The sequence below is a fragment of the Phalacrocorax aristotelis genome, chromosome 2 (assembly GCF_949628215.1).
Source record: "Phalacrocorax aristotelis chromosome 2, bGulAri2.1, whole genome shotgun sequence".
Taxonomy (NCBI): domain Eukaryota; kingdom Metazoa; phylum Chordata; class Aves; order Suliformes; family Phalacrocoracidae; genus Phalacrocorax; species Phalacrocorax aristotelis.
Genome location: NC_134277.1, coordinates 100,778,888 through 100,806,369, shown reverse-complemented (window position 1 = coordinate 100,806,369; position 27,482 = coordinate 100,778,888). Strand labels below are relative to the sequence as shown.

The following is a 27,482-nucleotide window of genomic DNA, read 5'->3' as shown; positions in this document are numbered from 1 at the left end:
GGTCTGGATTTCTATGGCAAGAGAAGAGACAGAGCAGATATGCTCTGCTTTCCTGGCTAGGGTTACTAGTGGCCCTCTGAAAACACACCAGCGTGGTGAAGGCCCTGATTTAGCAAAATAAATACATGGGATTTTTATTAAATTGGGGCAATATTTAAGAAGAATAAAGCAACTAGGTGAAACAAGTACACAAGGCTAAATGAAACATGAAGCATGCTCACGAAACACAAAGTGAGCATGTTCATCCAGCTGCAATGTCAATATGGGAGAGGAGTGACAGAGAGGAAGAGAAACCTTGAAAAATGGTGGAGAAGAAAGATCCCTTTTCAAGCTGCAGCCTACAGAAGTGGAATCCTGCAAAACCTATTGCACAAGACCAGCATCAAAGCCCTTCCTGCCTTGTCACCAAACTAAAATTTGACAGGGGTTTGGTTAGAAGACCCAATGGCCCACAACTGTTCAAGTGAGAGTTCATGGAAGAATCCATAAAAATTGGCCAGGGATGGCAGAGAAATGGCCGGAGACAGAATTGGCTGCTCTAAATGGCTGAGCAAATTTGCCTGAGAAAAGCAGCAGTTTCCTCAGTGAGAAATTCAGCAGAGGCTGCTCCTGATCAGCAACGCGTGTTCAAGGAATGAGAGATGTGCCAGTGGTGAAGATGGCAGTGGAAACATGCTCCAGAAGAATTCATGTTGTAAGGTAAGAGAGGCTGAAGCACAACTAGGAAAGGCAAGAACTACCCAAGACAACGAGCTGGAGTCTGCAGAATCAAAGGCCACCACTTACACCCTGAGCAAGTGGCTTGTACAGCTATCCTTTAAAACCGACTGATGTGAATGCATCATTAAGGACAACAGAATCATAGAGTTGGTCTCCAGCTCTATAGTATAAAGCTGGAGAAAAATTACTCACATGCCAGCAGAGAAACAATCCTTTTGAAAACTGGCTCAGATAAGCCCGAATGCAACACAGAAACAGTCTCATCCATTCAAAAGCCTTGTGCTAGGGTAGGAATTAATTCTGTTTGGAGGAATGAAATAATTACTCCACAGACCTTCCTACAAATGCTAATGCAAATCCTAATCCGCCTTTGCATGCCGGGATAATGGTTGGAGTTTACATGTTCATAATCTTGTGACTCTACTTTCTCCAGCCATGAGATGCTGTGTAAGGAGTTTTGGTTCAGGCATAGAAGAAGTTCCATTAAGAGCAGAGCTGTTAAAGAAAAGCCCCCAGGTACTCTAAGTAAGCTAAGGACCGGCTAGGAAGGGAATCAAGAGAAACATGTATTAGCATGCAAGAAAGGAGGGGGAACGTGTCAGTAGTCATGCAAAAAGAAACATTAAGAAAGAGGACTCCTTGCTAGTGAAGAGGACTGAATTCTTGTTTGTTACTTAGCTTTTGTTTTCATTAAAGAAGGTAACAAAGTGTGATCAATGTCAGAATTGCTTTAAAGCAGAGGAGGCAAAACAAAGCAGAGGAGGCACAAGTAATTCAAAGTTGTTTCCTCAGAAACACTGAAGTGACAGGAAATTATTTCTGAGAAATATTGAATGGAAATTCAGGGGTATTGAACTCCTGTAAAGAAGAAATGATTGTGTTAAGAACTATATTGGTGGTGGGATGAAGTGCTAGGCACTAGTTCAAGCTACCTTAAAGCTAGTAGAACAGATTTTAAAGCATTCTGTTGCATTAATGTATAGCAAGATAACATAGCATTAATATAATAGCAAGATAAATAGAGGTCAGCATGAATTTATCGAAATATGCTGACCAACCGCTTAATTGAGCTAGCATAAAGAAATTTAGATTTCTTTGCAAGGGGTTGAAGTGTGCCTCCTTGTTGCAGCTTGCCATATGGACTGGGCAGAACTGCACTGCACAAGGGGGCAGCAGGAGATTGCCCAGATCCCAGCTGTGGAAAGGCTGTGCAAGTAAATATTACGCAATTGACTACTACAAAACTTTCTTTCCATCTGCCTGCTGGCAGTCCTGGGGTTCTGCTGTACGTTGAGCAAGGAAATCCATTGCCCCAGCGAAAGTGAAAGTCAGAAGTGAATGTTGCTTTGCGCAGGTATTTCCTGCAGTTTTGTAGGTCATCTGATACCTCACATATATCACTACTAGGAAATGAGGACCAAATTAAACAGTGTATGTGCTAGATGTGTATAGGAGTGCAAAGCATTTAAAAAGCACAATCTGCCCCTAACTCTGGTCATTAGCTTTTCCCTTCCAGAGAAAGAGAATTTTTTTCTTTGGTAGAAGCACAAGATTAGTACGGTGGCTTGCTGTCTGATGTAAATAATTTCTTCCCTTCATAACTCTGCGCCAGCAGGAAACATGCATAAAGTACGAGGCCATCAGTATTTAAATAGCTAGGAAAAATCCAAAGGAGATCTGATACTTAGGGTTAAGAACTGAGAGGCAGAAATTCTTGACTGGAACCATGTGAGGTTTGTTGTGTTAGGCCCAGTCCTGAGATACTGTTCAGGCTCTTTAAATAAATAATTGAACGCAGAAATAGTAAATGTAACTTTAAAGTAGAATTTAAGGGACAACACATTAATTAAATTAATCAAAACATTGCCTGTCAGTAATTAAGAGAGTAATAACAAATATTTAAATTGTTGAATAGTAATTGAATCATCAATGAATAAATGACTATAAGATGAGCGCCACCCAAAAAAAAATTCTGAGAAATAAAAAAATCAGTTCATTTAGTCAGGAATGTTTTCCTTGAAATACCTCTACTTTTAATCTTTTGAGGAACAAATCCATCAGAAATTGTGTTAAATCTAGATCAAAAGAATACTGTAATCAAATAATGCTGCCTAATGTCCATCAAGATGATGTTGGGGATGCACCCAATTTCCCAAGAGAAGCAAAGCCATGGTGAGCTCTCTTGGTTCTGGCCAGAAAAAAGGGAAAAACAAGTAAGTCCTATTGGAAGGGTGAAAATAAACAAGAAAGGGTCTTGGATAGGAAACAGAATAATATAAGCTTTCAAATGCTTAAGCTGACAACCATACTTGTTCTGCCTTTTGGGCTTCCTGCTCCCTGGTCAGTCTGGAAACCCTTACATCTCGGCAGTGGAAAACACCTTAAATATCCTTGATCAATAAAGAGCAAGGGGGAAAATGTGATAGCAACTAATGGATTTACAGCTGAGGTTTCCAAAGCAAAAGAAAGCAAAGAGTTACAGCATCTTCAACCACATTAATCTGAAAGTACAAGCCTGCAAGATAAAAGCTCAGGAGTGAAACCTCCTAATAAGAAGGGCACTCATGTTATTACAAAGTGGCCTTTTTCTATAAAGAACTCTTTAAATCAATTTTATATTTTAAAGAAAACAAAAAGGCAGAATTTAGTTGGTGAAATGTAAAGGAAAAATTATCTGGGAGCTAAGGAAATAAAATGGAAAATAGATTTCCTGGAAAACACTGAGTGGCTTAATACTGAGTGTACTGAGCTGCTAGATTATACTGTAGACAAATAATGTGGGCTAAAGAATATTTTGCAATGTTATACTCTTTAGATTAAGCCAATTATTGTGAAAAAGGGCAATAACTGTTAAAGATAAGATATTGATACTCTAGAGAGAGTTTATGACATGAGGAAAAAACATGTAGAAAGCATAACACTGAGAGGTCGATGGGGAAAGAGCAGTCATACAGAGAAGCCATGGAAGGCAAAGGCAGGATTTTTGTGGATTTTTTTCCTCTGCACAGGATTTAGCAGCTGAAAATAAGAAGCCAACAGTGAGGCCAGAGTCTTCAGAGGGATTCAGCTTCTGGCTGACCAAGCTTCTCCTCTGAGCACTGTCTCCTGCACAACTGGAGCAACTGGGAGCTGCCCACAGCATAGGGATTTGGCTCCTGTGCCGCTGCTTAGATAACTGCAAACCGATACATGCTTTAATTATATCCAGGGAGCATTTTGATTAAGCTTTACAGCAATTTCAAGCACATTTTGGAGGCATGCAGGACTTACCGGCAGGAAGCCTTCTGAGTGGAATAAATGAATTCACATTTTCCATGTATACAGTAGCCGTTGAAGCTTTCTGAGCAAGGTATGTGGTTTCCAATGTAAATGTCTTCTCTTTGATCACTGGCGTCTTAAAAAGAAATATACATAAACAATTATACACAGCTGTATGATATTTATAAAAAATCTCAACCAAGAATACCATACTCTTAAAACTTGCAGTAATTAAAAGAATACAGAATAATAAAGCAAAAGCTTAAGGGTGAAGTTTCAGGCACCTACAGAGATTTGCCATGATGTATTACACTGAAAAATGACCCTCAGAGACATCAAAATATGCTTCTTATGTCAGGTTTCCCAAAAGGAGAAAAGTACTCATGACAGAAACAAGCCAATGCAGGAAGATCAGCAGAAGTTTTGTCAGTGGCATTGGGGCAAAGAGCTAATACATAGACACAGACAGCTCTCTGCCATGTGTGAACGGTGAACAGAGGGAAAAAAACCTGAAGGGTTAGGAAGAAGCTAAACCACATTTTATGATTACTGGGTAGAAAACAACTCGATAAAGCCCTGATCTGACTGGTACAACCAGTCTTATAGCTGAAAACAAACACAGTACAATAGCAGTCTTCCTCAGGGAAACACTTTTATGGAAAGGGAACTTTCCATGAGCTTAAAATATCCGATCCTTTGGGAAGTGTACTGGGTCTGGCTGGGATGGAGTTACCTTTCTTCACAGCAGCCCCATATGGTGTTGCGTTTTAGATTTCTGTGCTGATAACACACCAGTGTTTTGGCTGTTGCTGAAGCTTGATGCTTGCGCACCATCAAGGCTTCCTCTGCTACTCAGTCTGCATCCCCCTCAGCAAGTAGCCTGGCGGTGGGCAAAAGCCTGGAGGAGACACAGCCAGGACAGCTGACCCCAGCTGACCAAAGGGGTATTCCTTACCACACAACATCATGCTCAGCCATAAAAACCTGGGGATTTGGTCTTTCCAAGGTGGCCACTGCTCAGAAACTGTCTGGGCATCAGTCTGCTGGTGGGACATTGTGAGTGATGGCTTTTGCATCGTTTGTTTTTCTTCTCTTTTTCTTCCCTTCACTTCTGAAACTGCCTTTATCTTTACCAATGAGTTTTTCTTGGTTTTGCTCTTCTGATTCTCTCCCTCATCCTGCTGAGAAGATGGCTGGGCTGAGCGAGTGGCTGGTGGGTGCTTAGTTGCTGTCTGGGTCAGGTCAGCGTAGGAAGGCAGCCCCTTCTGCACCAACTTCTTTCATGCTTCTGTCACATTACTAAAACTATCTAGAGCTGCGTACATTTTCAACCATTCTTTCCCCGAAACTGCTCTGTAAAAAAGTCTTAAATACAGAAGCTGGTATTTCATAATGAACTTCTCTAAAGAGCACGGATCTGAAGATGTGAGCATAATTGTGGAATTGTATTCATTTCCATGGCAATAGACTACAGCGTCACAAATACAGATTGTAATGAACTGCAGGTGCAAAGCAAAAAGGGTCTGTGAAAAAGAAATCTCTGATACAATTGCAGATATTTGAAATAACACCAGCAAGAAAGTGAATGTATTTATACAAGAAAAAAAAAGGCATGCTGCTGTTTTAGGTTTTCCCTGAACATTTTCTGGAATGTTTTCTAATTTGTTCCAGGAGAAAAAAAAAATCTATTAGAGGTTTTAGATATAAGGAAGTCCGTTGGTTCAGGCTATGCTTCAAAGATACAGAAGACTTGATACAATGGAAGAACATTGCCTAATACTGACGATCTGTCCACTGCTGCCCTGATGGAATAGACTATGTCATGGCATGTCTAAGAGGAGAAAAGTAGGGATGGCTCATCCTGAAACTGTTGCCTCCCTCCTCCTCCAAGCAGTTAATTACTGTCACATCTGGTCCTAGTCAAAGTCTAGTAATAAGCTACATTCAATTATATTAGTCTGTTCAGATATCTGTTCCATGTCTGGTTTTAATGTGTGTACTGATACAGAATGTGAGGCCCAGTGAAAGACGCACCCCCTGAAAGATGGCCAGGTAGCCACGGCCACCCAAGTGAGAAGCAAAGCTTGTATTAAGCAAAGAGATGTTGTTAAATGCAGTAGGTGATTCCTAGTGTAAAATAGATATTTACCTACCTATAGACGGGAATCCATTTTTAATCTGAGAGGCCTGCTAGACTGCTTCAGAGCTTCAAAGTGAAAGATTTTACTGGTGTAGGAGCCTTGAAAGAGTGATTGGATATAAGAGTTCAGACACTTCACCAGAAGCAAGAGGCATGCACAAAAACTGAAACCCTAATGCCCATCTTGGCACAATACAACCAGCAAGCCAGCTGAATCCGGGAAGAGAGACATTTCTGAGGTAACTTTAGGTAGACACTTGCACTACAGGAGAAGGAGACCATCATGGTTCAAGAGACTGGAAGCTATTATACACTCAGAGAACAGGGTTTAACAAGAGTAACTCAGAGGAGTTTAAAGCAAAAGCAAACAAGCAGAAGCGCAGACTGTTACTCTGGGAGAAAAAGTCATTCAAAGTAGTTCAGGCTATCACTATCTAAAAACATCTGACTACTGCATAAAAAAAAATTCAAAACAATTTTTTGCACAAGGCATACTCCCTCTATGCACATCATTTGCCAAACTTGAGACTGCACATGCTATACACATTAATAATAATAATTATATAGAATGTTTCTTTTTTTCACTAACTAGATTTCAAGGGCAATTTATATGCAATGAATAAAAGGCTGTAACTTCTTCTGAATAGGAACCAAAAGCAGTGTTTCATTACATCACATAATAAGATGTATATTCCATTTGGTGCCTTTTATGCCTTCATAATGACACTGAAAATTTACATTAAATCATTCCAACTGGTACATTTTATGGAGTGAAAATAAGATAATTTGTGAAAAAAGAAAAATATACAGAGGTTTCAGGCACTGAATGGCTTTTGAAGAAGAACACAAAGAATGTCAAAAGCCATGGTGGGATAGTTTTACTCTGGGAGGCCATGGGAGTGTAAAATATGACAGAAACAACTAAAGACCACAGCTAACAGAGAAGATAACAGTGCTATTATTTGTGAGAGAAGAGGAAGAAAGATTACCACCTATGCAGATCTGCTCTTTGCCAATAACTTGAGAAAGACAGAGATGTTTTGTCCTGGAGAAAAACACTTTGAGCAAGAGCCATGAAATGCAGGCGCACATTTGTTCTGAGAATGTACCTAACCACACAGGCTGCTGCCATGTAAAACTACTGAGCAGAAAGTGAAACTCTGCCTTATTTCATTCATAGTAAGGTTCATATAGCTACGGTAAGGTTCATACAGGTGAAATGCTTTCAACCAATGCGATTCAGAATATTAGTTTACTGAAAACATTTTAAGACAACCTAACAAATACAGGATCTGCTATTTTTTTGCAGAAGTTACCAGAAAAGATGGGGTCACAGGCGGCTTCTGTCATTTCATCAGGAATGTCACAGCTTGCTGTCATGCAGTAAAGGTATTTTCACAGCACCTGGGGGGAGTCTAATCCTGTGACCACTGCACAGGGTGGGGATCAGCTTGGCATCTTAGAGAAACAGAGCAGGCAAACCTCACAAATCATGCACGTCTCCTTCTTGCCAGCCTTGCAATGTCAGTGCGGTAAGAAAGCAGCTGTTTGCAGGTCTGTCTCAGTTAGAGAAATTAAAGCTGTAAGGCAGACGAGAAGGAACCTGCATGCTCTTATTTTCTCATTCTGTGAAACCCTGACCAAACAGCACAAAGTCAGCACGGTACCTTTCACCTCTGGCCGATACTGCATGCCATCGTCTTTCTTTCCAACTGCGTTTGTGTCATCTGTTTCTAGACAATAAATACATGCATGGATAGCTATTAGGAGAGGCTTATTTCCGGATGACTACATGTACACCATTGAGAAGCCAGAATAATATTCGAATAAGTATTTTAATTGCAGTAAAATTGGACACATTCCCACATTGTTCCCCCCATACAACCAAGCTGGTAGCACATCTGGTCAGTAACCCTAGAGGCCAGACCAACACATGGCACACCTCAGGCTGTAGGTTTTGAGCTAAAAACTCTTCCATGGTATGGGTCTAGGTTATTTTGGTGACAGCCTGTTTCAGTTTTGGAACTGTCCAACTTACAGATCTAGGTGTGACTGTCAAAGAGATGGTAGAAAGCTGTTATTCCCATCAGAAGGTCCTAACTGCAAGACCCCAAAACTGAAGAGTCATGCATATGATTAACTACAAGGCAGCAGGCAGAAGGTTTCAATGGACCATTCCAACACTGGAAAAGGAAACTGATAAATATTTCTGCCCCAAGTCGGGACCCAACTTGGCTCACTTTGGAAGTATCTTGTACAGCCCACAACAGCAAGAGGGAACGTTTCCCATACACCAGTACTCCTTTTGCTCTCCTACTTCTTACCACCCCCTCATGTAAGACCCGTTGTTAGACTATTGCTTAGATTCTCCTGAGAGCTCTTACTGTCTTTCCAGGTTACAGCAGCCAAAGGAAGGTAATGTAAACATAGCACGTATGTATGTAGGGAACTCTAAAATACAGATGGGGAGTTCACTGATAACTGGATCAGTGACCTCCGATCAAAAATTGAGAAGGGAAAGCTCTACAAAGCCCATGTATGTCAGAATTTACATTTACCAGAAAAAAATTAAGCCTACCTGAGCAGTGTCCAAGATGCCTGATGTCGATCTGCTCTTGCCTCAGACATGATGCTTCTCTAACAAAGCACGGATTGTTATAGGAACTTCCATCAGAAGCACATACAGGATTAAAACTGTATCCACTGCAGTCTATGTTACATACACACCTATTAATTGAAACATACAGCAAAACAAAATTGACAATCAACAAACAAAAATTAAGTCAGCTAGAGTCCTGAGTAAACACTAGCTCATACACTAATACCAGGAGAGAAGAACATGTTGCACGAGGATGCTGAAGAATTTGTTGATGTCTCAGGCTTCCAAGCAGAATGTACAAAATTATGAATAGATGCTTTAGTGCACTTTTATATAATGTATTGATGTTTCTAGTAGTTTTACTATAATATCAATCTTGTTGATTAACACCTGAAAATTGATAACACATTGCTAGGAAGATTTACTGCATTAAAAAAAACCATTTGTGGTGTCTGTTCTCAAGTGTAAGCAAAACCAGATGAGTCTTCTGCTCTTTTTGGGGTGTCAGGATCCCTAGAAGGAAACAAAAAGAAAAGGACTCCCATTTGTTTTAAGTAGTAAAAGGAGTTTTGCTATTTCAGAGGCTGTACAGAATCAATATCCTTGGTTAACTGTGTCATTTCAGACATTCATTCATACCTTTGAAAGTTAACAGTGGGTTTATTATGTTGGATTTAAAACAGGATTATGTGATCTGAATTATTTCATATTGCATCGAATCAACACCTTGGTTGTTTTAGACACAGCATTTTCCATATAATTTGCAACTAGGCATTGTAAAATGAAAGTGGGAAATCTGAAGACCTAGTATGTAGCTGGTTCCTAACCACCCAAATGTAGGACAGCCAAAGACTTAGATAGGGCTATGACTTACCTGGTTTTGGTTAGATATTTTTGTTGCCCCAACAAAAAGTCCTGAAATTTTACATATGTGAATGGCACAGGAAAACTTTCCAACTTTTCAAGCCCCACACCCTTGTTTATTTTTAATTAATATTCTACTTTTTAATGGAACCTCTGTTTTTGAATGAAAGTTTCTCTGTGTGTTTCACATTGCTTCACAAGCTCTGCTCCACCTCTGGACTGGGAAAAGTAAGGGCAGTGGCTGCAGAACAGGAGGTATGGCAGGACCCAGTCCAGCTCTCCATCGAGCTCCTCCTGATGCCGTGAGAGCAGGAAGACCTGCTCTGCATCTTCTGAGGATGTGGCAGTGGGCACGCAGTCCTCTCCATGCCAGAAAGCTCTACACAGGGGGCACATGGTCTGACTGCTAGGAGCTGCTGATAGCTTCATATTGATTCACTCTTGTAAGAGACAGGGTGTAGAAAAAAAAACAAACAAACCCAAGCTACCAATTTGCCAGGTTTTTTTATGTTCTTTCCAGCTGTCCCAGGTACAATTAAATGATTAAATAGTTGCACGTGTGCCTCAAGTCAGTAACAAACCTTGCAGCAGAACCTAATTCCTAATTCCATGCTGCAGAAACACTGAAAATGGCCAGCGTATCTTTTCCTCTCCCTTTCTTTCCATGAGCACCTTTTGTTATGTAAGTTTAAAGATACTAATTTTCCCAGTAATATTTCATGCCCGTGAACTTCAGATTGTTGCTAGACAAAAGACCGTCTCTAGCACAAACAGGTTTTTAAGTGCACCTACTGACAGTGAAAAACTGCCCCAGTAATGAGTCTACACATCTTAAGGACCTTCCTCAAAGTACTCATGAAGCTGCTAAATATCAACGTGATGAACATATGATAATTTTTCTCATTAGAAATGGTGCTGGTTGCAAACCTTAGACCCAGGAAAGGAAGTACTGTTTTGTTTACATGCTCCCACATGATTTTAAGCCTAACAAGCCTAATGAGGGGCTTATTGGGATTTACTATATGCAAATAAAAGGCTTATGGCTCAGCAGTTGTGCACATTTGTTGACACAAATGAGCAGAGAGCTAGTCCTCATTTATATGACACTGGCTATGTGCTTATGAATACCTTTGCTCAGCCTTAGCTCTCAGGGATCACTGCTGCCTGCATGTGCCCATCCTTGTCAAACTGGAGCACATTCCTATCCACATCTGCAGACCAATTCCATCTGTATTTCTATGCCCAAACAGCTCTAATTCTGTCTGTAGTCACCATTCAAGGTCTGTAGCATCATAATTACTGTTGGTTTTTTCATTCCAGGTGACAAATAAGGTGACTTTTGAAAATAATTTTTTCTGTCTCATGGTGACATTGCAGGCTAGAGTTGAAAGTGTTTGGAAACTGCTTACATTTTCCGGCTTTTTTGTGTTCAGATTTAACATCTAATGTTAAATGCTTACTTTCTTAGCATTGCCAAATGCTTGGTTTGGGGATAGTTATGAATTCCTGATCCTGTTTTTCTGAAAAACACTCTCAGTCTTAGCTCTAACCATCTCTTCGATGTGCAAAAATGTATTTTTATAATTCAAAATTTACATCTAAAGGTAGAAAAAATGAAAAAAAAACCCCTACAAAAGGAGAGCTTGTAATCTGTCCATCTGTCCTGGGACAGCATGAAGCAGGTGAAGCCCACTGACCAGCTGCAACAGCCTTGCAGCTGCTTTGTGGCTTTGGAGCAGGACAGAGCTGGTGACTGCCAGGGGTGAGAGCGAGTGAAATGCCCGCCCGCTGCCAGTCTGGATACTGGGATTTGCGGGAAGCTTGCGAGCACACCAAAGCCCAGGCAGGGCCCTGCTGGCCCAGCAGACCCTGACCAGCTGGCAGACGTACATGCTTTCCACCCACAGGCATGAGTGCTATAGGCATACCAGGTCTGCAGTGAGACAGACCCGGCCAGCCGGTGGGACACATGCCTGCTCTCCAGGATCTTCCCCTGCTTCCAGGATGGTGCCATCCTCCTTCCAGGCCCCCAACTTCTGTCCAAAGACACTGCCTTTTGGGACACCTCTTCTCTCCAGAGCCCAGGACCTCGGTTTCACAGTCTAAATGGTCTATCTGCAGAAGTGCACTGCACAACCAGCTTCCCAGCTGCTGACACTGTCTCATGGCTCTTTATTAACTGGAGGATTAAGGATGTGACGCTTTTGTATAGCCCAGGCATTACCCAAAATTTACAACCAGTCCATGCTGGTTGCAGCTCAGGAATTCAATTTGGGACATCCACCTGATTATCTGCCTGATGCTATTAGCTACTTCTACAACCATGATGCCAGATGGTATGTCTGGCCTTCACTTGGCCATTCAGTTACTGGTGTAGATGCTTTGACAGAGCTGTCTGGCACATAAAAGCAGCTGGTTTAAATACACCACGGGATAATGAACAGTTGAACTGGACTGATGTACTTAAAAAGATTGAGACTATTATGCTTCATTATTCCAGCATAAAGCCTGAAGCCGTTCAGGAGGGATGAAAGGGAACAAGTTAAGGTGGGGACATGGCTGGGGCGTGATGCTCTGAAGGGAGCAGGGCCTCTGCAGATGCAGTAGGGTGGCAGAGAGGGAGCCAGGGGCACACGTTAGAAACCTGTACCTGTCAGGGTCCGCGTGGGGTGCAGTGAAGTTGTCCTCCCTCATAGCAGGTTGGCACTAGACCCAAAATACAGCCAGGCCTGCTGGAATTGCTGAGTTGTGAGATGGGAGCAGTGAAACACAGGGAGTCCTGCTCTCAGTAGAAAACATGACACAAAAGTTGTTTTTAACTGCTTGGTGTTTGTGAAGGAAGGTAAAACTGTGGGAGAGCGAATTGCTGCTCTGATGCTGTACATCAAACACATCAAAACTGGCTGCTGAGTCCCTGCAAGAGGACAAGACTCCCACCACAGACCGAAACAAAAAAGAAGCTCAGGGAAGTACTGGAAGATCCCCAAACGAACCCGCTATGAAATACAGAAAATATGTTACACCCTGAAGTCAGAGAGCTACAGGGGGCAGACAATAGGACATGACAGAAAATCCAGCATTCTGAGGGCAACAAATTTCCCCCCATCATCCAGTTTGAAGCTAGGCAGGAGTCAAAGCCCAAGTCTACCAAGCACAGCTTATGGGGCTGAACCATCCCACAGGCCATATAAGCAGCACACAAAGTATGGGACAAGATGCAGCAGACAGTGTTAATGAGCTAAAAGTGGGGCCCCAGTGGGCAGAAATCTTAAGGGGGCCTGTGTTTTGTAGGCAGGGAAATCCATGTGAGGCATCACAGACTGTGGGCTTCATTTTTCTTCACAGATGACTGAAACTGGACACAGAATTGAAGTCCCATATTGTAATTTGTTCCCTGACAAGCCCCGCTTACGCTGGGGAGAGAGCACAAAGAGACCAGAGGACAACATGGAGAGCTGCTCAGGAAGAGAGGGCAGGGAAAACCTGAGGTCGTGATGGGGGAGGAGGGATATGCAGGAGGAGCAGAAGAGAGGCACCCAGGAGGAAAGGGAGTAGACCCTAATTGTAAAATTCTTAATATCCTGCTTTTTAAGCACTTATTCACACTTCTGCCTTAGCTCCCACCAGCGCTGTGTCCACATACAGTGGTCCATGAGAGCAATGCCACGTGCAGCTCCCCGAGCTCAGCTGTGCAGCTACAGACACTTTCCAGCATGACTTGACCCAAATAACTGCTGAACGGCAGCCTTGGTGGCTACCAGCCCACTATGGGCACTAGCCTGAAAACTTAGCTTCAGGGGCAAAGGGATGCAAAGGTTTTGACTGTATTTCTACATTATGTTGTCTGGAAGCCTGTAACACACTGGGGAATTAGGACACGGGCCTGAGCATGACAGGCATTCTCCCCATCTTAGCCTCTTCCAGGTCTTTGCCTCTAACCTTCTTATCCATGACTACACAATTGCACCTGAAATTTTTAAAAAATAAAACACAATTCCGTGTGAGCCTGTACCCAGCATGAAAACATTAGACTATACAATTGGAGACTAGGGAAACAATATGCAACAGAAGCTTATTTTATGAAACAGGAAGCATTGGAAAGCCTGTATCAGCAAGGTTTAGGTTAGGATTTTATTCCATATAAAAATGGTATTTTGAACAGAATTTTCTACCTTACTTCTACTCAGTTTAAAGATCTATTAAAACACTATCCTGCATTTGTTGAGACAACACCACAGCTTTGATTCTAGCTTTAAATATTTTTAACACTGATTTTTAGATAACATTTTCATTCTATTCCTTTTAGAAAAGAAGTGAGATGCATTTTCATCCCTAACTACTGGTAGAAATAAAAATGAGGTGTGCTGAAAGCATGTGCTTTCTGGTGTGAGGAGATAGGTGCAAGCTGAAATTACAAGGTAACAAAATGGCTCATTTGCAATAAAAAGAAAAAAAAAAAAAAGTACCTATCACACAATAGTATTCCTAATAATAGGAAACTACTCATATATAGAAGCATAATTTCTTATGTGAGAAACTAACTTTCTAGAAGCTCTTAAACACTGTTATTTTGACCCCTCGGTATATTTTCACAAATGCTAAAGGCTGGTCTGAGTTTGGATGGCTGACACAATCCAAGGAGATGATCGCATGGGATGATATCAGCCATAAATAGCTGCAGAAAAACACCTTGTACTTAACTTTCTGGTGTGGAAAACCTGAGGTTCAAACTGAGGTCTGAGTTGCTTCCATGCTGCAACCAGACCAGGAAGGTGGACATGGGACAACCACAGGGGAGGTGAGCAGCCCACCTGCAAAGCACAGTCAGTGACACTCCTGGCATCCCATGTGGATAGACAATTCTGAAGCTTGAGCCCTGTCTCTCAGGCAAACACCACTCTGACAGGTATGTTTATTCCCCCACAAGGGAATCAGGAAGGATCTTGCAAGAGAAAATCCAAAGTCATGCACATTTTCAGAAGGAGAAAATTAATTATTTTGAAAGTTTGCAAAACAAGAATGTCAGAGTAGTTTTAAATATCATAGTATCTTTCTGCTAGCTGTCAATTATTTATTTCTGCTTTTTGGAGTAACATCCAGGAACAATTGCCTGAAGTCCAGCAGTGGTGCAAGCATAAATTAGTGTGTGAAGCTGGTCTTGAGCTGATGAAAGTGGGGATAAGCACAGCAAAGTCTGCACCAAAAAAAACCCACAAAACTCTACAATAAAAGGCTTCTTCATTACCCCAGCTGCTTTTTCATAGTGCCAGCCTTCACTCAGGCTTGCCAAAGCTGTGCCACATTGTGTAAAATCAATCATCGCATCCCAATACAAGTCAAGACTATGGCAAAATCTCAGCCCTACTACCGATCCTGGGTGTTTTGCCGCTGTTGCTTGGAACTGAGTGAGGACTCCACAGCTTGAGCCCGACCGCCCCTCTGCTGTTGGCTTTTGTTTGTGTTTGATACCATGATCCTGCTTCGTGCCCCAGGAAAATAAAGAAAAAAATAAAAAGCTACCAACTGGCACCTTCAGACTGATGTGTGGCTGGTCAGCGCAACCTTCAAAAGAAAAGAGTAAGTCACTTAACAGAATCATGTGCTAAGGACATCTTGACAGTGCTTGATGCTTCATATCAGAAGGAAGTGAATGAGTGCCTCAAGTTTTTGCTCTAACAGCTTGTTGTAAAAGTCACACTGGAATAAAAGCAGTCAGAGCACTACAAGAGTCAAAGCTCGAGAAGTGTTTTTTTTTCATTGTAACCTTCCTATTGCTTTTAACCAAAAGGATTGAAACAGGTAGCTAATTCTCTAAGTTGATGTCTTGCTGGAGAGGGTTGCTTCTCAGTGTCCTCAACAGATCTTTTCTCTCACTTAGCCCTGGAAAGTCAACAGAACATATTCAGGTGTTTTCCTGATGTACTAGATTATATATATATAAAAAAAACCTTAATTTTGCCACCTGTCATCAGGGAGTCAATGTCCTAAGAAAAAAGGCACCAGCTTGCTGTGACAACATGCTTTTAGAAGCTTCATGCATATCGTTCATTAACACCATTAGTTAAACAGGAAAGCATTTGAATTTCAGGAAAGTACAAAGTGCTATAATTAAACTAAACAAAAATTTTAGGTGGTTTTAATAAATAAGAAATTAAAATTTACAACTCATTTATAGGGGCTACTAAGTTTAACAGAGAAAACGTGTTTAGTAAAATGATGTGACACGTTTGAAATGAGCTCAGGCTGTAAGAGCGCTTGCTGCTATCAGTAAATTAATTAGATCCCCAGAGATCAGAACACATTTCAAGGCCCCTTTTTGTTTTCAGGCTTCAAGGTGTATGTGGTTTGTTGGAAGTTCTGTGTGCTTAAGAAGCACAGTAGATTCGAAGGAGGAAACAAAGGAAAGGAAAAGCATTACAGATTTGTGGAGTGGGCTTGGTTATGGAGAGAGGCTGCCATTTCTAACCAACAGATCAGGCTGCTGTGTTTGTGCCCATCTGGGATCTGCTCATGAGTGTATTTTTCTGGCCTGGCCTCACAGAGGGTGCTGCTTGCTACTCCTTCCCAGCAGCCGAAAGCAACAGTAAGCTTTCTCAGCTACTCACCCTTTTATTGGCACATCTGTTTACAAATGTAAAATGGAAACACTAGAATAAAACAAAATGCGTGAAATGCACACAGATGGATAAGTGTATGCTTGATGGAATAAATTTAGGTGAATTGAAATAGCAGGGGTGTTGCAATTGCAGTTAAGAAGATAACCATGTCAAATGAAGGATTACCTTTCATTTGACGTTTCTTCCCTTGTGTGCAATTCTTTCCAGATGAAACCTCAACTAAGAAAATCTGGATTTCAAAGTGATTTCTCTACATATTTGACTAAGGCTGAATCCTCATTAGTTTTTTTGGTGTCTTTTTAAAAATCCCTTTGTAGGACTGGGGAGATAAGGGCAAGAGAAGCAAATTTCAATTCTATGAACTTCTCTGTGTCTTGCTTGAGCTCCTTCTCAGCTTTTGATTCTGCCCAGCAATGCAGAACACCCTTTAAATACCATAAGCTTCAGCTACTTTCCAGCCAACCTTTCACGCCCTTTTTTAATTTCATGGCACCACTCTCTCTGACCACTGTACAAATTTAGTCCCTAACTGCAGTGAGCTTCTAGTAGCATACACGGCGAACTGATTCTTGTTCTCACAAGAGTGACCTAACCCTCCCTCCGCCCTCGATTAACAGAAACCTTGAAAGACTTGGCACACACCGCTGCAAAGATCATTAAAAATATACATTAAAAAGCAGGCCTGGATTATTATCCATCTAGGATCTATTCAATTTCTTAACAATCAGTATAATGAAAAGACCATTATATTATTCCTTTCATATCAGGATTACCTGTTGCCCAATTTGACATAATTCAGTAATCCCACAACACAATCATAAATCCCTTGTTTAGGTTGATTTCCTCTATTGTTTCTGTTTACGTGTTTTGTTTTACGTATGGATAGTTCAGCTTTCTTTTCTGCTGGACCAGAAAGCTGCGAATTGCATTTACACAGGTTTAAGACACCCTCCCTTATTAATACCTTCATGTGATATCATATGCTAAAAAGGTTAAAAAAAAAAAAAAAAGCTAGGGTAAATGAGTGAAAAAGTGGTCAAAAGAGGCAAGTATAAGCCAGCATGCCATACTTCAAACAGACCAAATCTTTACCTGGAAGTCAAGTTAGATAGACATAGCAGAGACTGGGACTTTAAAATGTCCATATTGGTATTTCTAAGTGATAATACTTACACTTCTGAATTTCTGATTTGGCCAATGTGAAAATAGACATTACGTACATTATAGGCCAGTTGAATCTATATGCTGCTGAAACACATTTTGTTTCCAAAGTAAATCTCATAAAATATTAATCTCTAAAGGTCTACTTGGGGATTAGTTGTCAATCTTTCTTGAAAATCTACATTATGACTCAAAACCAATGTTTGACAGCATAGTACGCTTATTAAAAAAAAGACTGCTCAGAATCTCATTTCTATATTTTATCTGTTAAAAAACGCAAAATATAGGTAAAATTGAGAACATGAGAGATTTGAACTTTTACAGTGAGGTTATTTTTAAGTTAACGATTACCCCATCAAAGGAAAAAAAAAGGAAGAAAAAAATATTTTAAACTAAAGAAATTTATTCCAGCCATTTAGGGACTGAAGGAAAGGAAGGTTGTTACTGAGCATAAATGGAGGGCCAGATAACCAGTCAAGTGGGGCCTTGACAAGACGGAGGAACCTCCTGAAGTCTGAAGATGAAGGGAAAGCCACAGAACAGCCTGTGGGCGGTCTGGTGGGGAAGCAGCCCTGCAGAAAAGGCCGTGAGGGTCCAAGGGAGCAGCAGGCTGGGTGGGATGCATCACAGGAGAGTCGCCAGCAGAGCAAAGGAAATGACTGTTGTCCTCCACTCAGCACTCATGAAGTCCCGTCTGGAGCACGCTGACCAATTTTGGGGTCCCCTAGTAACAGCAATTATTTTGAGAAACTGGAGGTGGTCCAGTGATGAGCCACTGCGATGGGTAGAGGGCTGGAGCGTGTGCTGCAAAAAGAATAGCTAGGGGCACTGGGCTTTTCAGCCTGGAGGAGGCTGAGGAGGTGACCAATTGTTGTCACCAATTACCTAAGAGAGGTTATCAAGACAGAGGGAGGTTTTTCTCAGAGGTGCACAGCAGAGGGGCAAAAGACAACAGTTGCAAGTCGTGGTGATAGAAATCCTGACTGAACACAAGGAGATTATTTCTCAAAGTAAGAGCAGTTCAGCCCTTGAAGAGATGCCCAGATGTTAAATCTCACTTCATGGAGATGCTCAGAGCTATCCTGGAGGAGCCCTTGAGCCACCGGGATGAACTAGCCCTTGATGCAGTGCAGGGAAGGAGCGTGGACCAGAAAATCCCCTAGAGATCCCTTCCAGCCTAAATTATTCTACAGTTCACGATTTCATTCTGGATATTGTCTTCCTGAAGTTACAACATACTTTAAATTGCCTCTTAAAGCAACATTTCTTTTGACACCTACTAGATGTTGGCACGTTGTTTTATTCAGGTATCTAGCAGGTATCTGGCAGGCAAGAATAGAGACACAGCACACAAAACAGTGCAAAAGCAGAGGATATAACTCCTTGTAAGCAATACTACTTTTTATGTTGGAAAGACACTTCACATTTGAAGAAGAAAATGTGAGATGAAACACCTACTCTTCAATCGATCCAGCATATTTTAAATGTTAATATTAAAATACCTGGACTTCTCCAAGGCCTTTGATACGGTCCCCCACAGTCTCCTACTGGAGAAATTGATGCGTTATGGCCTAGGCAAGTGGTCTGTGCAGTGGGTGGGGAACTGGCTGACAGGCCGTACCCAAAGGGTGGTGGCAAATAGCTCTTTCTCAAACTGGCAACCTATCGCTAGTGGAGTCCCCCAGGGATCAGCATTGGGCCCAATGTTATTCAATATCTTTATAAGTGATCTGGATAACGGCATCAAGTGTAGCCTGATGAAGTTTGCAGATGACACCAAGCTGAGTGGGGAAGTAGACACTCCAGAAGGGAGAGCTGCTCTGCAGGGATACCTGGATAGGCTGGAAGAGTGGGCCAGCAAGAACTTTATGAAGTTCAAGGAGGACAAGTACAAGGACATGCACCTGGGAAAACATAATCTGGGAGTGCAGCACAGACTGGGATCCACCTGGCTGGAGAGCAGCTCTGTGGAAAGGGACCCTGGTGGACAGGAAGCTCAACATGAGCGAACAGTGTGCTGCTGCGGCCAAGAAGGCCAACAGGATGCTGGGTTGCATCAAAAAGGACATCGCCAGCAGAGATAAAGAAGTCATCATCCCACTCTACTCAGCGCTTGTCAGCCCACACCTGGAGTACTGTGTACAGTTCTGGTCCCCGCTCTACAAAAAGGATGTGGACAGGCTGGAAGGGGTCCAGAGAAGGGCCACCAAGATGATCAAAGTACTGGGAAGCTGCCATATGAGGATAGGCTGGGAGAACTGGGTTTGTTCAGCCTTGAGAAAAGGAGGCTTAGAGGGGATCTCATCACCATGTACCAGTACTTAAGGGGTAGCTACCAAGAAGACGGAGACTCCCTTTTTACACGGAGTCTCCTGGAGAGGACAAAGGGGAATGGACACAAGTTGCTCTTGGGGAGATTCCGATTGGACACAAGAGGGAAATTTTTCACAGTGAGGACAGTCACCCGTTGGAATAATCTCCCCAGGGAAGTGGTTGACTCGGCCACGTTGGACACCTTCAAGAGTCGTCTGGACAGGGTGCTGAGCCGTCTTGTCTAGACTGTGCTCTTCCTAGAAAGGTTGGACTAGATGATCCCTGAGGTCCCTTCCAACCTGTGATTCTGTGAAATAGTATAAATATATATTATTTATATTTGTTATAATAGATATTCTTTATATTTAAGTATTAAAATGTTGTCCCTTACTCTGAGCATGAATTTTGGTATGTGTAAGAAGAAACTTGTCGAAAAAATTACCAGATAATAGCAAGAAACCTTAAAAAAATTTATGGAAATTGGGACCATTTGAAAATTGGTTTTATGAAGAAATACATATACTTAAAAGTTCACCTTTCTAATCACACATCAAAAAACCCCAAATCCACAAGTAAATTTATCTTATCAGTTTCTTCGCCAGTGCTGCAGGTGGCTATTCTAAAAAAGAAAAAAAAAAGCAGCTATTCAGCTCTCAGAAGGCTGTAAATAATAATTTCAGTTTCAATCACATGCACTAAACTGAGGCATCATGTTGTTTAGAAGCTTTATTAAAATTACACTGAACGTTATTTATCTGAGTTTTAAAAAAATTCATTTGGAGTCCTCAATAGCCACAAGAGTATTACAAATATTTATATACACTGCTTTCGTTGAAGAAAGAGTTGGTTTAAGTGCTACACTGGTGAAAATGATTTTACAACCACATCTGCTTTCATTTGTTTTCCATTCATACTGTATTAAGTGGTTCAGTATTATCAGTGTACCAGCTTCTGATTGTGTACTGATAGGACAATCTGTTTATCTCTATCACATGAACAATCAGTAGAACTGAAAAGTGCTAAGAAAAAACTGCAGTTTTGTTACCCCAGAGTATATCAGCAGCAAACCTTATGTGTTTGGGTTGGTGCCTTGCAGGATTTACCCCATCAGCTCTAGGTGGCCCCAACCCATGTGCTGCCACCTCCCTCTCCACTTCTCAACTTAACTTCATTTCTAATTCAATATTCCAGCAGAAAATACTCACCATCCTCATACTCCTATGCCTTTAGGCTTCTGGCCAGTTTCCCCACAAAAAAGTTTAAATTTACCAACCTCTCACATACTTTTTCGCTCCCCTGCTGCACATTTTGGACCATTATGTGTAACACGTTTTCTTTCCAACACAGCGGAGGAAGGTTCTGGCCAGAGACACGTTTTGATAGGCAGGGCAGAAAGGAAGGTACTGACTGATAGGTCTCAGGCAGCAGCTTTTCCCATGACATATACAACCCAAGTTCCAGCTTTTACGCTAAAGGGGAAAAAAAATCACAGCCAATCCATGTGAAACCTGTTGCCTGCATCCTGCTACCACACCTACAGAAAACCACTGTATGGACAATATGGCATAGTATGCCTTTACGCAATTTTAGACTAGTGCATCCACAAGTGATTTTCTACGCTCTTGAAAAGCCTGCCCATAAACAAACAACTCTTTAAAAAATACTTCTAAGTTGTGTAAGAAAAGGAAAAAAATAATTGAGAAATATATTTCTGTGGTATTTCCTCAACTAGATTCATTTTTGCATTTATATAAAGAAATAATGTACTGATTTGCATACAGCTGAACATTAATTTTCTAAGTATGGCATGCTGTTTATGACAACCATCTCCTCAGACTTTCTTTCTTCGTTTCAATCAGTCCACTTAAAAATCAACATAGAAAATTTTTGCAGAAGCAGTGGAAATTATAAAGTTGTTTATATTTTTGCATTCAATTTACTATGCATTGTAACCACTTCTGATTTAGATAGATATTATTTCCAAGAAGTTGCCAGAGGGAAATTTTTCACACCGAGGACAGTCACCCATTGGAATAATCTCCCCAGGGAAGTGGTTGACTTGGCCACATTGGACACTTTCAAGAGTCGTCTGGACAGGGTGCTGGGCCGTCTTGTCTAGACTGTGCTCTTCCTAGAAAGGTTGGACTAGATGATCCCTGAGGTAATTCTGTGATTCTGTGAAATCTAAAACTGTGCAAAGCCTGAATTCTTCAGACTATGTGTGACCTTCTGTAATAAAAACATACCTAGCAACATTGATCAGAGACAGCCACAATGCTTTAATGCCAAACATGAAAACTAAAACTTCATAACTTTTGAAAGGGGAAAATACACTTTCAGAGCAAGAAAAAATTAAAATCACTAACTTGTAACATGGGGTGCATCTCAGCTGTGTACAGCTGACCTTGTTTAAATTTGCTTGTAAAAAGCACCAATATTTGGTAACTACACAGAATAATTTAGGCTTGCAGGGATGTGTAGAGCTTATCTAGTCCAACCCCTGCTCAAAGCTGGCCCAGGGCTGTGTCTGATCAAGTCCAGACCATCTCCACAGATGGAAACTCCACAGCCTCACCAGACACGTTGTTCCAGTGTCTGACCACCCTCATAGTGGAAACATTTTCCATTATGTCAAATCAGAATTTCCCATGCCCCAACTTGCACCCGTTGCCCCTCACGCTATCACTGTGGACCTCCGAGAAGAGAGGACTTGCTTAGACATCAGCAAATCCAACTCTAAAAATCAGGAAATGCCAAGTGGTTGCTCTTGCTCCTGCTTCTTTGTTGCATGAATCATCCTACAGTTTTCACTGATACTATCAGGTGCCACCATTTTTTGCATAGGACTCCCACATCCTTCCAGGCCCAAAAGATGAACCATAGTCCATATGGAATAAAACTGTCTTTAGCAGGATATTCCCATTATTGGTGCAAAATCTGCCTATTTTCCACTGCAGGCTGTTGTGGCTGGCCTGTTGGCAGGTAATGAGATTTCTCATTAATGCCAGCTCATTTACCTCAAACAACTCAACACTCTGTGGCATGGATTCCCCTTCCACCAATTCGCTGTCTGTCCGCAGGCTAATAATTTTTTCCGTACTTAGTTTCTCTATTCATAAAATGGGAATACAGGTATTGTTTTGCTTCTGGAGAGCACTCAGAGCAGAAGGAGCTGATGTTTGTAAGGTCTCAGATTGCACAGCTTGGAAAAGAGGATGAAAAACGCATAATTGGATATTTACCGTAATTATTAGCATCTCATGAATTTTGCTCTAGATTATCTACTGAACATTAGGAGACAGTTCAGCTAACTCACTCAGTTACTTTCATGAAACAAAATCTCTTAAAATGCTTTCCATAATCATGTAAATCACTTTATTAAGCGTTTTGACATTGCAAGGGCTATCCAGGCCTAAGAAGCCTACTTGAACCAAATACTTTTTGTTCGTGGTTCAGTGGACAACACCCCACTATCCAAAATAGTTACAGTGGCCATTCTCATGCCTTAAAAAGGAAAATCAAGATAGAATATTTTTATGAAAGTAGGGTGCTTGTATGATTGCTAGAGCTAGGGGTGATAGTGACTGTAATGTGGTGCAAAATTAAATTCAATAATAATATGAACCTAGCAGTGTTTATACAAGACTGATGAAAGGTACTTGTGCTGCCAGTAATTTTTTATATGATGATATAGTTTTATGAGGTTAAAAAGCATGTTGAAACCCAACAGGAAAAGGAGTCAAAGTAAGATGTAAAAAGCATTCTTAAGGGGTGCTCTATTAGAGTTTCCCAAACAGAAGATCTCAATCCCATCTTGTTTCTGGCAGGTAAATAAACATTTTGATTTTAGGAAAAAGAGAAGCCAACCCCTAACTTCTACTTAAGCAAGTCTGTGACTTTCTACGTGACTTGTCAAAATCAACCTTGTGAAGGCAATATACGTTAATAGAGCCTGATTTAATCTAAGTCTAAACAGACAGTGACTATTACTAAAGCCTATTTTAATGGTCAAAGGTACTGGGCAAAAAATGAAGTTAAAGTTATTTAGGCCAAAAAACTGACAAAATTGAAAAAAATGACAGATCTGATAGCTTGTGGCCAACCCTCATGGGAATATTTTTTAATTTTTGATTATTTGCTAGATAAACATTTTTACTTCCACATATTTTTAAAATGAGGACTAATTAAAGAAATCTTACAGGCAAATGAGCACTCTAATCCTGTTATCGAGATGAGGAAGCGTGGCTTCATTTTATGTGAGTTGTAAGGAATAAATCTTCCACTCTCCTCAACTTTATCCTAATGCTTTTATAGATACTACATAGCTGCAGGAATATCAACCTTACAAGTATGGAACGAACAGGCAAGCTTTTACTGGAGTGGAATGCTTCAGGATTTATTTTCCAAAGCCAAGAACACATCTCAGTGCATATAAGAAACAAATCTATACCCATCTTGCCAGTCATAAATGAAACAGACCAAGGCAATATTGCAGAAAATTATTAGTAATATAAAAAACCTGCTACAGCTCATTTGTCTCTCCACAAAAGAGCAAGCCTACTTTGGTAGTATTACATCTTATGAAATGTGAGGTATCATGCTAGCATTCATGCGTACTACTACCATTTTGCTTTCCCTTGTACGTTATGATTTAATCTTGAATATACCTCTTGAATATTAGTGCTAAGCTGCTTTACTGTGTGAGATGTCTTCATGCTGATATCCCATAATAAAATCTTGTGCAATTAAGGCATATTTCAACATGAAATGGATTCCAGCTGGAAGACAGGAGAAGGGAGAGCGATGCTTCCCCTGATTAGTGATGTTCAGGCGCTGTTATTCTGAGATGCTGTTCCCTCTATGTACACAAAAACGTACCATTTGCGTGCCTCTCAAACACCTTCCCATGCTCTACAGCTGCAACCTCAGTACCCACCATCAGCCCAGCCTCTAGTTAAGCTTCTTCCATACTGATGGCCACTGCCAGGACAACGGCTCTGGGAAAACAAAGCCCCATCAATTAGATGGGACTCCTTTTACCTCCCAACAAACCTTAATGCCTCACGGGGGTGTCTAAAGGACCCCTTTCCTCCATGATGTCTCTGCCCCTTCTGAGAGCCACGCAGAGCCTGGACAGCCACATGATATTCTCATCATCAGGCACCCTGAGTAGGGAAATTTGGTGCATCTGCTTCTGCATTAAGGATTGTCTTTAAAATCTTCTGGTTTCTTGAACATTCGTTTTGAGCTCTGACAAGTAAATGATATTTTTCATCAGTTTTCCCCTGGGTGCATCTGAGAGGTCAAGTGGCACAGTGAGTTTGGAAGAAGTGACTGGCTCAGGTCACCAATTCAACTTAATGCTTAGGTCCAAGTTGCACTGATGGAAACAAATGCCTGTAATAATTTAAGAACAAGCAGAACGTAATGAAAAAAAGATCTCAGGGATTAATTAGCAGTATTTACTTTGGATTCCTGTTTGCTTTTGGATTTTTTTTGTTGCCAGGATAAAACAAATCAAGGTCCTTTGTTTGAAAAATATTTGATAAAGATTCTCCAGTATACCTCTTTGTTGTTTTCTTCCTTTACCTTGCAGCTGCAGATGGTTTGTTCTTTACAGACACATATCAAACGCATTATTATTGCACAGCATTAAAGCTTCAATTAGTAAGAACAAACATAGTCATGCAGATGATCACAAACTTTTTCTTTTTTTTTTTTTTTTAACATTTTTCCCCCTTTTGTTCAGTGATATTGTTAAGGAAAACTTATTACTTACCCAACATTTTCTGCATCTTCATCACACTCAGCCCTATATTTGCAAACCCCACATTTTGAGTGTTTTCTCTGAACTTCTGTCCCAGATCCTTCATATTCTAAAACAAAAAAAAAACCAGGTACGTTTAACAGAAAGCATCACTTTCATATTATGCTCTGATTTTGCTTACCTAAATCCATTTGCTTTCAGGTATATTGTCAACATGAACTTATCATATACTGAAGCTATTAACCTGAATAGTGCTCCCTTTTTCAAAATCAGGCATTTGGAGGTTGGTAGAACTGCACCAGTGACAAGAAAGCATCCCTGAAAACACTAATGCTTTATTGACTGACTCTTCCTTTATTCTTATTTCAGTGATTTGTATTTTTTCTCACCCCACCAGACACACAACTGGCATTGACACATGTCCCAGTCACATTTAATCTTAATTGGCACTGATAATGTGTAAACCCTGTGCCTTTTAATGTCCTTGAATATTAGGTAGTGGGGATTTGAATGCTATTTTCTCTGACAGTCTTTAATTACTGATATCCTTATGCAAGGTTACTGCTTGCATTTTTTGCCCTTTCTCTTTCTGACGATGGGATTAGACTGTGCTCATATCTCATATATGCCGTGGTATATTTTTCAGATTACTCTGATTAGTTGTACAAGACTAAAAGAAAAAGCCATATTAACAAGAAACTGGTAGAAAATCTATGTCCCCAAAAAAGTAAGATTAATATCTTGAATATTCTGATCCTAAAAACATGTGCACCAGTCTTACTGTTGACATGGATATCAAAACTCTTCAGTGAGAAAAAGAGAAATATAACTATACCCTTATTGGTTCACTAGCATTAGTAACTCCTATTTTTATTTTAACAAAGCCATAAAGGAGAGAGAGACATTTGAAAAGCAGGAAAACAACCACAGTGATCTGCAGAGGGAGTCGAGAACCATTTAACATATCGCAGTATCATGGTGGTATAAGGCTGACTACACAGGGCTGTCAGATGGACAGAGATCAAAGTGATTCTCTTTCTCATAGCAGCTTTATGTGCTGTAGCAACAGATAATCAAACACCACCAATTAAAAAGCTTCATTTACATTCTTTAAATGTAAATAAGAAAAATAAATCCACAACAGTCCTTCCTAGTCTTCCTGGATATTGGCTGGAGGGAACCTCTCTCTCCTAACCGAAGGCTGGGCTTACATGGAGAACAGTGCAGGTGAGCCTCTCGAATTAACTCCTGTCTAAAGCATGCTGTGCATTTTTCAAAGATTAATACATATCAAACGTTATTACAAAATTCCCACTGTAGACATTCTATTATCACTTTAAGTTGCAGTAGAGGTCATTTGCTTTTATCTTTACAAATGTACATCTCATTTGATTCTTCCTTCTTTCTAGATACCACATTCCTGTGCCTGGTATCCTAAAGTGTCCTTTAGTGTCAGATTTCACTTTTCCATGCCAATAAATGACCCCCTACAGTTTGAATAAGTCAAACAAATGGCACTGCTTATGGCTTTCATTCATGGTATTTCCACTTCTTTTGCTGTTCTTATGGCTCTCGGTGCCTTTCCCCAGCATGTTAACACCTGCTGGACTTACAGGTGCAAGAGCTGGACACACTGCTCCAGAAGAGTTGTCATCAAAGCCAAATACTGTCTATGATACTTTTCAGTTAAAACATCCAACAATCATATTAAATTTTGACCCTTTTTCTGCACTGACCATTATTATTCACATTCACTTTACTATTCACCTTATTTCCCAGTGACTCCTTTTTAGGGTCATCAGTCTGTAGGAGAGAGGCTGACATCAAGGAAAAATCACCTAGAAAGATTACCTACATGTAACTCTGTCCTCGGGCATTAAAATCACGCCTACTTTTGCATCCTGTTAGCTCAGTGACCTGTCCTCTGTCATCCAGGCCTGATCAGTACTGACTGGTTTGCTCCCAGGTCACCAGTGGAAGGGGTCATGAGGCCAAGAACAGTCCCTAGAAACACACTGATTGGCAATATTTTGGCACATTAGA

General features: G+C 40.9%; 1 protein-coding gene across 1 annotated transcript in view; it reads right to left on the bottom strand.

Moving 5' to 3' along the window:
• TMEFF1 (transmembrane protein with EGF like and two follistatin like domains 1) overlaps positions 1–27,482 on the bottom strand; it is a 125,422-nt gene that overhangs the window by 2,854 nt on the left and 95,086 nt on the right. The window contains exons 5-8 of the mRNA XM_075084492.1: positions 25,452–25,548; positions 8,697–8,845; positions 7,786–7,851; positions 3,991–4,114 (exon numbers count right to left, since the gene is read on the bottom strand). Of these exons, the coding sequence (XP_074940593.1) occupies positions 3,991–4,114; positions 7,786–7,851; positions 8,697–8,845; positions 25,452–25,548 (436 nt within the window). The remainder of the gene's footprint in view (positions 1–3,990; positions 4,115–7,785; positions 7,852–8,696; positions 8,846–25,451; positions 25,549–27,482) is intronic.